General features: G+C 39.1%; 1 protein-coding gene across 1 annotated transcript in view; it reads right to left on the bottom strand.

The window, feature by feature from the left end:
* Window positions 1-13,853, bottom strand: part of ROBO2 (roundabout guidance receptor 2) — a 434,311-nt gene that overhangs the window by 30,038 nt on the left and 390,420 nt on the right. The window contains exons 21-22 of the mRNA XM_053969447.1: window positions 9,171-9,327; window positions 3,025-3,285 (exon numbers count right to left, since the gene is read on the bottom strand). Of these exons, the coding sequence (XP_053825422.1) occupies window positions 3,025-3,285; window positions 9,171-9,327 (418 nt within the window). The remainder of the gene's footprint in view (window positions 1-3,024; window positions 3,286-9,170; window positions 9,328-13,853) is intronic.

Genomic DNA, 13,853 nt, shown 5'->3' with positions numbered 1-13,853 from the left:
ATAGACACAGAGGCTACATAAATCAGGTAGGAAACCCGTGGAAAAGCACAGTTCTGAATTCCAGCCCAGCACATAAGTGTCTCACCCAATATTCCCCCTTGCAAATCACACATTGAACCAAAGTTAAATCTCACTCCTTCCGCTTAAACAGATGCAGTGCCTGAAGCAAAAGTCACCCTAAAGAGGAGGAAATGGCCAGTAGGACAGAAGAAATTTTCAAGTCCAATGAACACTTCATCAGCGAGGCCTTTTCATTTTGCTTTAGTCCAAGAAGTTTAATTGATTTAATTGCAGCAGTATTAGGGCACGCATGTGTGAAATTACTGCATGCAGCAATTACATAAAGCAAAAAAAAAAAAAAAAATGGAAAAAGAAGACAAAAAATAACCCACAAGATAGCTAAATGGCCAAAGGCAAGCATGGGATTCATGATTTGCCTGGTCTCTGAGAGAAAAGAACACCATCAGCTTTCAGAGCAGCATTCCCCACAGCACAACAGGTACACAGCAAACTGTGCCAGAGGACCCAGGCATGACTGGCCTTGGCACAAGAGCATGTACCACACTTGAAATTGCTAACTTAGGCACGTGGGAATCCTTGGGTGGCTCTACATGAGGTGCCATGACCTGATTTGAATCGGCAGCACTCTGGATGGGATCCCAGATTCTGCTGGTCTCTTGCTTGGACATCAGTAAAACTGAAGAAATTACAATTGTCACCTGTTTGGCTCCCAGCTATAGTACATTTTCAGTGGAAACTTTGTGCTAAATTATTGCCTGCATGAATGAATTCTCTTTATTCAATGAGCCTTTTTTTTTTTTCATTTTCATAATGTAAATCTATCAGACATGAGAATGTCATGGTAAATGTTATGTACCACTGGTAACTTTCTCCACCTCAGTGTAGGTTTTAACTTATTGCTTATTCTGAATCTAATTTCCAGAACAAGTGCTTCCTTTCTGACATACAACCCCCTTCTGATTAACAGTTATTGAACACTTTTCTGCCTGGACACCAGGTTTTTAGTCTTCTACACAGTGTTCAAAACACTGGGGCACTAAAGGGCACTACCATCTAACTAACCCTCAATAAACAGCGTGATTAGCTCCTAATCAAGCAAAATGCTTAAGTATATGTTTAATGTTAAGCTTGTGATAGAACAATTGAAGTCAATTTCTCATGTACTCATAGTTAAGCATATACTTAAGTGATTTGCTGGATCAAGGCCATAATGATTATGTACTTTTCCAGTAATGTCTAATGGGCTCTTTCTTAAATTCCTAGTTGGCTGATGTCTATTTCTCAGTTGCTGCTCCCACAGTACCCTGAGACCCTGACAGGTCTCATTTTGCTGTTTAGTTTTCCCCAGTCTCTACAATGGACAGGTTAACTTTGTGTAAAGAAGACTGAAAAAATATTCCTTCCCAGTCAAAACAATGGAGGACTTTCTACTAACTTTGACTAGCATGATAAATATCCAGCCAAACAACAAAAATATATTAAAAAATTCCTTGTAATAAAAATCACTTGTATTTAAAAATCACCTCAGCATTTAGCCCAATGCCCAAAAGGTATGACAAAAAAGGCTATGTCCTTGCTATTTTTTTTTCCGGAGTTTCAGGCTTAATTACTGTGGCTTTACACAAGAGTGACATTAAAATCTGTAAAATCCTAAGCACATTATAAAACTTCCCAATCAATTTTCATTTCCCCAAAAAGGGAGCAAGACCTTTCCTGCCAGCTGCACGAGGCCTTGGTGCAGCGTCCTGGTCCATTATCCGTGCCTGTGCTGGTTTCGAGGTTTGGAGGGCAGAGGAAGGGTAACAGCTGCACAAGGCAGCAGCAACTGCCTGTGCTGGCAGGGTGTGCATCTGTGTGCTGGCTCAGAAGCCAGTACCTTCAACAGGCCAGGTCTAGCTGCTGCCTGGGATTTGGGTCTGTCCCACAGGCAGGCTGGGGTCGGTGCCTGGCAGCGCCGCGCTGCAGCGGGACCGAGGTACCCTGTTGATTGAGTGCAGATTGCAGACAAGCCCCGAGGCTTCCACGGTGCCCAGGGAAAACAGCTGGCTTTGGTTTGGCACCGCCTGCCTACCTGCCTGATGTATTTATGGGAGCTCAGGCTGAATAACTTTGTGGCTTTATTTAGCAGGGAAGAAAGGCTGCTCCTCTGCTGGCAGCGTGCCATTCAGTAACTAGCTCTGCTCCGCTCCGCTGAGAGTCGCGGGCTTTGTCTGGGTAGAAGAGCTGTAAAAGGACAACTGCTGCTCGGGGAACATCCAGGAAGCAACTGACCTTCACCATGTCCCCAGCCTGGTGCAGTTGACAAGTTCTTTTTCAGTCCCTGAAGAGATTGCTTCTGTTTGTTTTGCAGGGGAAATGTTACTGTGGTATTTGCTTGCTTTTCCTTTAAACAGGCATAAAGCACTCTGAAACACTAGATCCATCCTAAAAATGCTAACAACTTGCTTTCTGCTGTTTCTGGGTTTTTCCTACGAATCAGAAATTCTCATGGTAGTTCAAACTACAGAGATGCAAATAATTCATTCTCATGTGACACAGTGTAAAAGCTGCCACATTGCTATTTCAAGAAACTATTATTATTTTTAATCAGGAATTTAGAACCTTATTATTTTTGAAAATCATAAAAAATTCCTGTCTTCTGGTAGCATGAAAAGGGAGTACTCTCAACTGTATAAAAAATGTCAGGAGGCGGGTATTAACTACTTAGCAAAATGTTGGAGGAATATTGTTTTTATATGTTTTTAGACAAAATTTAGCATATTATTATGATTTTAAAAGCACATATGGATGTATAAGGCCTTCCAACTGTGCACCTGTGGGTAGAGTTTTGCTATTTCTTCTTCCATTTTACTTCTTTGGAAACACAATTGAAACGCTGTTGAACACAGTCATTATTTATGTCAAAAAGGAATGTAGTATTGTTGTTATTATTATTATTAATAATAACAATATTATTATTTCATTTCCCTGATCACGGGTGACCCCTTCAACCATGACATTTACCATGTCTGCTTTGCTATATCAAACTGGTAAGCCCTTGTTAACTCATCAAGGTGAGCTTGAAGCATTGGCTGCATCTCCTCTCGTGGAGAAGGCGTGAGAGTTGCAGTTGACTGTTGCCCAAAGGAGATGGCAGGAGATGAAGCTACTCCTCGGACAGGAGGTGTGGGGACACGATCGTCATCTTCTTCAAGCTCATCTTCCATGCCCTGATGTAGGTAGGTCTGAACTGGCAAAGGTGGACACCAACCATCACTGTCATATCTAAAATAAGAACCAAATAAACTTAGTGTATATTAAAACTCATCTCTGCTGCACAGTAGAGGGTGTAGAGGGTATACAGGAATCCTGCTACAATTTGAAACTTCGCACACAGTGTGCGTTCTAAAATTTAATGAAAACAGGGTCATAATTGCTTAGATTGTCCTTACTGAGTCAGTTGAATTTTTCCCACAACTGCTAAGCAACTTGAGCAAGATATGCAACAGAAAAATTACTGACCCATTATCACATTCATTAATGGTGATTAGATAATGTTACACCACAATCAACAACAAAAATGAACTAAATCACTTCCAGGATCATTAACGTAGGAGAATGAATATTGACCTGGATGTGAAAATAGCAGCATTCTTAAAAGGTAGAGCAGGCTTTATGTAGTAGCACTTATTTCACAGAATCCCAGAAAAAGCTGAGTTGAAAGCGACCCACAAAGACCACCAAGTCCAAATCCTGGCCCTGCACAGCACCGTCCCCAAGAGTCACACCATGAGCCCAAGGGCATTATCCATTTACTTCCATCCTCCCCTTTATCTGTCTATAAATTTACCATTTATTTCTGGTTTGGAGCTTAAATAAAAAGCTACACTTTCCTCATAAATTCTGATCTTCCCACTCTGCACACGGGTATCTCCTATGATGTGCGATACATCCATGTCACAGCAGCACTGACCCCAAGCATATGCTGTGTCACAGCACCAGCTGATAAGGTACATTAGCACACATGTTGACAGCTCTGCCAGCACCCCACCTCCTAACCAATCTGTACTGGGACTTACCTAGACAGTGCTACATTTCTGAACACTTTCAACACACCTGCCCAAAGCAAATGGAAAGATTAACCACTAGGAGTATTCTTGAATAACAAATTCTTCTTTCTTCAGACATAAAGGGTGTCCTGGTAGGAGTTTGTGGTTTTTGTTGCCTTATACCAAAGCTGTAAGGGGTGGCACTATATCTGATCAGGGCTAGAAACAAAAGCTTTATATTTTATTACCACTTCTTACACAAGTTTTGCCAGCAAGTCAATTCTTTTCAGTCTCTGCGCTCATCAGAGGACCTTTCAATTCAGTGTTGTATTACAGTATCATCCTGGGATGCTGTCCCTTTAGAGACTCTGGCATCTTTCCAGGTGGATAGGCCTTAGTGACTGTGGTCATTCCCTGTGCATTATCTCCCCAGAGTAATTCCCTAATCTGAACACAACTTCAGTTGTATGCAGCTTTGCTGACAATCACACCACTCAAATCTCAAATGTCTACTTTTTCCATCTTCAAAACATCCAGTCAGGCAACAGTCCCTTGAGCATCAGCACACATTTCTTCTTAACTCCTGGTGTATTCCAAAATAACTCAGAATACACAGTTGCCTTTTTTTTTTTTCCTCTCAAAAACAACCAGACAACCACAAGCTCTCACAGCTCCTTCACTGTCAAATCATCACACACTCTTAAAGGCCATTTCCCAAGCATCATCTAAGTCACTTTATCTTCTTTCCACCTTCAAGGACTGCTGACAAGGTCCTTTTTTCTGCAATGCAAGCAGGCAGTGCATTGCAGAATACAGTTAATTTCTTAAACTGGCTTAAAAATACTCCTTTAAAGTTTCTGATTTGGAAGGAAAGATTTACCAATTTCCCTAAGAAAAATGAATTACTGTCAATTTTCCCAAGTGTGAAACCAGGTTATAAAAAGGCTGGGAACACTGAGATGGAGAAGTTGTAAAAACTGTATTATGAACAGAACATTTACTTTCAGCAAAACCCAAAGATTTCTTAAATTAACTAAACTACTTTTTTCTTATTCAGAAGTCTATAGTCTGTATTTAAACACACAGACTCAGGACAGCTAAAACAACCTGACTTAATCATCCAAAAGTCCATGGAATATATATCTGGTAATTCACACTTGCATAAGTTTAAATCTCTATATATGTAGATATAACCATAAATAGATATACAAACATGCATGAGCACAGAAGTGAATATAAAGGCTACTTCTTAACATCTGGCCTCTAGGACAGGTTGAGCGATTGATCATTACCATTTTCATAACACAGAGATTTAAGAAAATGTTACATGATACATATTCATCCTCAGCAAACAATTAAGATATGACCAGCTGTAATTTGTCTTTCCAAACAATGTTTACTCGGGACATTTGCAACCAAGGCTGAAGGGACCATCCTAAATCATGCTGTGAAAACTGTGCAGTGCAACAGTTCTCTTTTGCTCTCTCAACCTCATGCTTTGCTGTAATGCCTTCTTCTTTAAAAGGGACAGGGGAAAAAGGCACTCCCAGGTGGCTTTGCAATGATGAATAAACGAGCTTTGGATGTGTTCACCTTCTGACCCTACTCGCTTCAAATCCCCAAATGTTCAGATTGGTAGCAAAAAGGTTTTTTAGTAAAAAGGTTTCTCAGTGAAAAGATTCTGCACAAGTACTGTACCTTTACCCAAATTTTGTTTGAAATGGAAAGCAGCCTAAGCCTGAAGTTCAGGACATTGAGATTCAAGATTTCAGGTACAAGAACCTTTGTCTTCTTGACACTCTTCAGAGAGTGTCTGAAAAGCCACAAGTCCTAACCTTCATTTTAGAGAAAAACAAAATAAAACAAAAGCCCCAAAAAAACAAAAACCCCCAAAACCAACAAAGAAAAAAAAAAAAAGGAAAAAGTAAACCTAACATAGTACATAGTAACTACATGTCACAAAAGTAATACAGCTATAGAAACATCTGGTATCACCATAGTGATTATTGGCCACATCTGTGTTCTTTTTCGTTTTTTGAGTAAATCCAATGTGGTGAAAATGCTGCTTTTTTCAAGTACACTTATTGAAATCTAGGTGCCCTAGCTTAATTAGCAATCTCTGATTGTAATTTCATTATAATTAAGACCCTAATAAGTTCTGGTTAACGAACATGAGCCTCTATTTTTCTAATAAGTTTTACTGTATTGTTAGCACTTCTATTCCATAGTAATCTTTTACCATTAAAAAGCCCGATTCATTACGTTAATAGATTTTTTTTCCTTCAAAATATAAAATAAATGTGATAAATACAGGGAACATTCTGTAAAAATTGTGTTTCATTACACATACTGTTGTAACAAATGAAGCTTCCCTCCCTGGAACTCACCAGAAAGGACTTTTTGAAGTAAAAGGTAATACTTCCTCAACTTTTCCTAAAGGCAGACAATAAGTATCAAATATATTCACATTCAGCAGCTAATAATCCATTTTGAGGTGTAGTCAATAGCAAGAAACAGAAATACCCAAATAACAATATGCTGACTGCCTTTACTGGGTTGGCTCAAGATCATGCATATTATTGGTGAAAAATCAAAGTAAAAGATAATGAGTAAGAATTGAGCATTTCTTTACTGTCAAGTTTACATAAAATCAAGCAACATCATCTTCGCTGAAAAGGGTGGGAAAGGGAGCATGTCAGTTTGGGAGCTACTACAAGAAAAGAGAAACTTAACTGGCAGTGCCTCTGGGAAGAAGATGGTAGAGAAAACTGAGTGTATTTTTTCTGTGAAAGGTTAAGTTAGGTGGGTCTTTTTTTATATCACTTGCTATCGTGGATTATCTTTTGCAACTTAGCAGTCCACTAGTGCTTATAAGGCAATTAGCGCTAATCTCTAGTAAGCAAAACTAGGTGTCAAAATTTTTGAGGTTTTTTGTGATAATTGTTCCAATGAAACTCACATTTAAATTTAATTGTTATAGGAAGACACACATAAAAACAAGTCTCTATTTCGATGCCACCCACCTTGTTTTATTGCTCTAAACACTCATATTTTGTATCGTATTGTGAGAATTTCATTAAAGTGTTAAGTTTTTCTGACTGGAAGCTCATTTTTCAGTTGTAATTCACAATATAATTACATCTCCATGTAACTAATTCTAGAATTAAACCACTTTGAATTTGTCACAGAGTAAATCAAAACAAACCAAAAAGAACAGAAGAGTTTAAAAATGTGGCTTTTTTTTTTAACCCAGTATGTCCAAGGCAAAATAAGGAAAGCAGTCCTTTCCCTTCTAGCATGATTATTTCCCTTCTAGCATGTTGAAAACCACAGAAACAAGACCACCCCTTAAATATAGAAGGACTATTAGTATTGGAAGCATCCTCAGAAAGTATGGGCATTGCAGATTCAGTCTTCATCAAAGGTGGTTGCAAATTACTGTAGCCCCAGACAGAGACTCTAAGTCCAACCTTCACATTTTTTCTGTGTTTGGTAAAATGCATGTTACGAGGTCTTGCTACCATCAAGGCTAATGAGACATTACAAAAACCAGAGAAGAGTAATTCAAAACATAATCAGAGGAAAAACTAAGTCTGAATGGTTGTGAACTTAGAGGCTGGTGATTACTTTCTCCTTAAATAACCAATGTTGACTTGGTGACCAATATTATTCCTTTCAGCTAAATTACAGATGCTTTATGCAACTGAGGAGTCAAACCCTGTGTCACAAGGGATTTCTCTATAAGGTATTTCCATTTACCTTTAATGCTATTTCATGGTTCTAAGGAAAATCCAAGTGGTTTGCCTTCTAGTGCATAATTGTTTTAGTGAAATGGCTGCACATGTGTTTTAAGGATATAAACTGATAAAGACAAAATTATTATATGGTGAAACAATTTAAAATTTATTTTAGCCTCTTATAACAGAATACAGAAGACAATGATTAAGTGAACTTTTTGCCTTGAGATTTAAACAACACTCATAATCAGTAAGGTTATTCATTTTCCATTACTTTGAAATTTTAACTATAATACAGGCTGAATGGGCCTTAATTTTAAGAAGAACTTCACTGACTAACATGGTCATTTATTGCTCATTATAAGAGTCAAAAGAGTTGGTATAAACTGAAACAATATGGAATTTTTCTAACTTTAATTATGAAAGTAGTAATGATCAATTCCCACTTACAATTGAGATAACGCTTGAAATATTTTTATTCAGTAAAGCTATTACAATGTATTCTTAAAAATGTTTCATCCTTAGGAAATATTGATTAATCCATGTATTGAAACAGACAGAAATTTGTCCCTGACAGAAAAATTATTCTCAAAGACTCCAACAGAACTACCCACAGTAAACTATATTTTTATACACTCTGATTTACCTCCAGAGCTTGAAAACCTGGTATATCACATAATTACACTTTATAAAAAGCATTTGTAATTGTTGTCTGCATAGGAAACGTCTTTCCTCTCGTTTAGCACTTCTTGTGTGATTTTGTGTCCTTGAGAACAAGTTTGAGCTATGCAAAAATATGTGCAAAGTTCCAGAAACTTGAAAGTTTTTTGAATAATAACAAAAAAAGGCTATAATTAGCATGCCTTCCTCAACTGTGAAATTTCTTCTAAAAGCCGATGAGAAGATTATTATCCATTGGTTGATCTTCAGAAATTAATCCATTTTGGTGGGTGTTTTTTTTTTTTTTTGTTCTGTTGCCTCTAATATTTTTAAACATCAAAGCAGTGAAAAAAAAAATACACAGAGCCAGATTATGTCATCCTTACTCACTCTGAGTCCCATCAGCTCCATGCAATCCCAGAATTCAATTAAGCTACCTGTGAAGTGAGATAGCTCTCAGCATGAGAAATCACTGAAGCCCTACATGATGATGAAGCAAGGTCACTTTTATTTCCATCTTCAGTCACTATGCAGAGAAGCTATTCAAACATTCCTCCTCCACAGCCTTGAATAAGTCTACAGGATAAGTTGTTCTCTCTTTATCTTTTTTTTTAAACAAAACAGAATAATATTGTCACTTAGCAAAATTAAAAAAAAATAGAAAAGGACTCATTATTGCAAATCACAGATTTTTCTTCAACAGAAAAAGAAAAAAAAAATTTACCCTGCTTCTTGCTGATCCACCCCATAGTGCTCCAGCTCTGTGCCTGGAAGTGGCTGCACAGGAGGGGGTGGGAGGGGAACACTTGCCCAGGTTGAACCATTATTTTTCTGGGGCTTGGCAGTATTTTTGTTTTTCTTCTTTTTCCCTCCTTTGCCACCTGCAAATCCAAAAAAGAAAAATAAAATTTTAGAGCTATAATATGGGAAAAAAAGGCCAGCTATTTACATTTCTTGGACAGAATTCTGATTCCAGAGCACATGCCCCAAAAAAGATGTATTTGTATCTCAGCAGAATCAGCATCAACGTGCTAATGCTGTCACAAGGTTATAAGAAATAATAGAATGGAATGGAGAATATTCTGAATATTTACTGAAAATCACTTATTTTTATACCTCTGTACATTTGCACCACAGTAGTGCAGAAACAAGGAAAGACTGGTTTACCTGCATAAGAAATATATTTCCTGATTTATTCATGTGCACTTTATAACTTTTTTAATTCACTCTTAGATAAAATTACAATAAAACATAGCAAATGTCAGAATCCACTGTGATTATATTACAGTTTTGCATAATCACTTTCTGTGGAAAACAAAGAGGTTAAGGACACCATCCAAAAAGCTGTCATTGGAGTCAGGACTTTCAAGACAAGAGTAAATTGTCAAAACAAAAGAAACAGGGTTTTGTTGATAGGAATTTCCTAATTTCTGCTTTACTTAAAATAGTGGGAAGTCATGTGCAATGTGTTAGGACCGACTGTTTCACTGGATTCAAGTATCTTGTGCCACTATGGAGAAGAGGTTCTATTTCTGATGCACAGTTCTAATGGATGAGGCAGAAATGAAGTTGAGCAATGCCTTCTGGTTAAACCCTCTGCTCTTCTCTTACTGTCCTTGGATCCACTTCTCCAGCTGAAACACTTCCATTCGTGGGAGAGTGATCTTACAGAGAAAGCTCTCATCCCACTTGGTTTGCTTCTTTTATTTTTCGTTTACTTCTTTTTCTTGTCAGGAATTCATTAAGTGGAAGAATGGGGACTCATCTATTTTTTGGAGCTCTGTTGTGGCTTTCAAACTCTTTGTTGGGTGGAGGGATGGTTTGTCAGATGCCTTTTCAGTGGGGTACCCAGCTGCTCTCACTCATCCCTGGCCTGTTTCAGAAAGCACAATCTAATCCATCTCACCTACTGATGTCCCCTGATGATTTATAAAGATTAGCCAAAAAAACCCATGTAAAAATGAATCAATGAATCAAGAAAACCACAACTGACTGATCAGGGAGGGTGTCACGATGTGCACTGGCAGGCACCACCCTCTGTGCCATGGTTCTAACTTTAGGCACAGAGAAACACAGAAGGAGGTGAAATTCTAGCAAAAGAGACAAGCCCCTGTCATGGGACTTTTTGTCTGTGAGACAGTGGCTTTCTTCTGTTACCTCCAAATGTCAGCTGGATGAAAACAGGAACAAATAGAGAGGGAAGAAAAAGATGATTCTGCGACTCAGAAGTAACCAAGACTTCTCTTTTCACCTCCTCTTGCGCCTGCTAGAGACAGGCAACAAGCCCAGCAATACTTCTAATCAACCTGGCTGGCAGCATATTGCAAGCAAGACTTTGCTTTCCACTACTCAATTCCAGACCAAAGCTCTTCCTTCCTTCCTTGTTTTGGAGTATTTATAGTAAGTCCAGCCAAGATCCTGTGATTCTCTATGTGTGAACTGAGCTAATATTACTTCTATTAGAATGGAAAACAGGCTCTTCCTTCTGTTTGTAGCCTGGCAGAGAGGGCAGCTTTCTTGAAAAGGGAAAGAACATTTTGACCAGTGAAAAGAAACCCCAGTGACAGTGGAGACAGAGGAACAAATTTATGAAACTTCTGGAGGGAAAGTAAAGCTTTCAAAGCACAGGTAGGGCAAAAAAAGTGGAGTTAGAAATAAGGTCACTGAACAGTGCAAAGGAAGTAGGTTAATTTTGATTTGTGGGACATGAAGAAATTTTTTAAAAGTCAGCAGGAGTAGGAGTCAACAAGAACTAAGGCAGGTGGGTCTGCCTTAGAAGGAAAGCACATGAATGGTTTTTATGTTGCAGGAGGTTTTAAACTAGGAACACACAGAGAAGGGAAATGCAAAGAACAACTTCAGCTTAGAGATTAGTTGAGGTGGAGAGGAAGATTTTGGAAGTGTATCATCTTGACGATCTTAGGAGACTGGTAAAATGTAGGTTGATGTGTGGAGTGCTAATATGGGAGTCACTTGGATTTTGGGAGTTTCAAAGAGAGAAATTAGAGATAATGGAGATATTAGAAGGAGTGAAGCAGAGAGACAAGGGACGTGTTTAGATGAAGAAATTAAAGAAGAGAACTCCAAGGTCATTGCTGGTAGGGGAAAGCAGCCTACACTGTACAGTTGGGCAGGAGATTTCTCTTCTGTCCCCATAGGCAGTTACTCCACTGTCAGACTAGTGGGACAGACACTGAACACACAAAGCCTGATTTGTGTTTGAAAACTGATGCACCGAAGCCTTGTTTCCCCCTAGCAACAATGCCTGATGTTTCAGTGTCTCCTCACACTGAAATTCAATTATATTGTTTAAATCTCTAGGTGAATCGGGAGAAAGAATTTGCCAGTTGGGCTACTGATCCTAGTACAGACATCATCTGTGCAAACTATAGCTACAAAATTTCCCTGCCTCATAAAGCAGTTGAGGTTTTAGCTGTTTTCCATTCCACAGTGGGACAGGAATTCTCATGATATTCATGTAAGAGAGACAGAAACTTAGTCAGAATAATAAGTAGTACTTAAAGTACTAACCAAGGAAATGAGAGAAGAAATCCCTGCTCACCCTGATGGGGACTACGTAATCAAAGCTGGTCTACGACTCCAGTGATGCTCTAATTATCAGACTATTTGAAGGTCTCCCCCAGTTTCTTGAGTATTACAGACATAATTATCCTGTATCAAAGGCATAATTAGTGGGCAAGGGAGAACAAAATACTGACTCTGCAGTCCAACAATCTGGCACTCATCTGAGCACTGGGGCATCCAGTTGTGAGTTGCCTTGGTCACAACAAGAGTGCCCTGGCCATATGACTGACTTATAACCCAAAGTTTCCCAGTGTCATCAGAAAATTCATTTCTGACTGAGAAACACTACACAGAATATGCATTTGAAATATTTAATCAAAGTCCAGCCTTTGATCAAAGGGTATTTTCCAGTGACACTTCCTATTTTCTGAGAAAACTCTTAGGCAGCCTTAGCTGTCAACATACCTAAAGTGTGATATTGCCCTCTAATACCTGACATATATGTACCTCAGCACATCCATTTCTGCATTTTCATGCAGCCTGGGGAGCAAGCTGATTTCTTAAGCTACTTGTCAATATATCTCACATCCAAGAACAAGAACCTTTCTTGAAGTATTTCAGCTTCCAGATACCTCTCTGACAATGCCATAAGCCTATTTTTTGGTCTCAGTCAAATCAGCTAATGCTCCCCCTTGAGAAGGCAAGACTTGCAAACACATTTGGCTATCTGATTCATGGGCCAATGATAATAGGCGTCTTATCCCAAGATTCAGTTTGAATAGTCATTTAAATTGACATAAAGAAGCCATTTCTAGGTTTGGTCTGTTACTGGAGGACTGCTCCAGCTTAAAGTGGAAATTCAAAAGGCTGTGGATATATTCTGAATATCAAAAGTAAATCCTTTCAGTGCTCCCATATTTCAGCTAGGTGAAATCACAGATTTTCATCTTAACTGTTGCCTTTTCAGTTTTTGTCTTGACAAAAAAACCAAAAAGACAACTATACATAACATAAGCAACAAGTAAGCAAAATTAAAGAAATCAAGAAAAAAGGTGTGCTCAGATATAATACACAACCACACGTACTATGATCATTTTCATCTGATGAAAATGCATCATATTTCCAATAGAACATGCAGCACACACATAAAATTTACATCCTGTTTGTATGTAAACTTGGCACAATTTGTTGAAACCCCAGTCACCTTTCAGGGCCCTACAACTATTTCCAACCTGCTTCTCTGAGTAACAGCATTTAGAAACAGCTTGTGGGAGTGGGGTATCTGTTAACAACCCAACAAAAATAATAGTCTCCTCATGAAGTTCACTGTGGGGAGACCTATAAACTGAGGATGGATGCAGAAATAAATTTGCTCCGTATATTGTGTCAGGGAAAGGACCTGACAAGGCAAGGCTGGCAGCTGCGCCGACAAGCACCACACGGAAGGACTCTCCAGTTATCTTCAAGTAGGTTCTGCTAAAGGCTTTTTTGTTTCAGTAGAGTCCCATGTGGCATTGTTTGCTGATGGGCAGGAACTCTCATGGCTATCCTCAACTGGTGCCTGGGAGATCTTCTGCCTCCCTGGCGAGCCACTTGCCAACACCCCTCCATCCCTCGCTCCCCTATGCACGGCGACGGAACCAACCTGAGAGGCTGCCGCTCCTTTCGGAGCTGTTGTGGGAGCTGGTGGTGCTGAAATCCTGTGACTGGTTGTGTGGCAATCTATTAGCCAGTCCCTCAGCCACCCGGTAGTCAGGGATGTAAAGCAAGGCTAAGGGTTAAACGGCAGAGGTCACAGTGGCATCGTGGGATTAGTCGACAGCACAAGCACATGCGACACATGCAGTTAGCAAGTCAGGGGCAGATGGGGTGGGGTGGCAGG

The sequence above is a fragment of the Vidua macroura genome, chromosome 2 (assembly GCF_024509145.1).
Source record: "Vidua macroura isolate BioBank_ID:100142 chromosome 2, ASM2450914v1, whole genome shotgun sequence".
Taxonomy (NCBI): Eukaryota; Metazoa; Chordata; class Aves; order Passeriformes; family Viduidae; genus Vidua; species Vidua macroura.
Note: the sequence above shows the minus strand (reverse complement) of the source record. Positions and strands in the feature narration are given on the sequence as shown.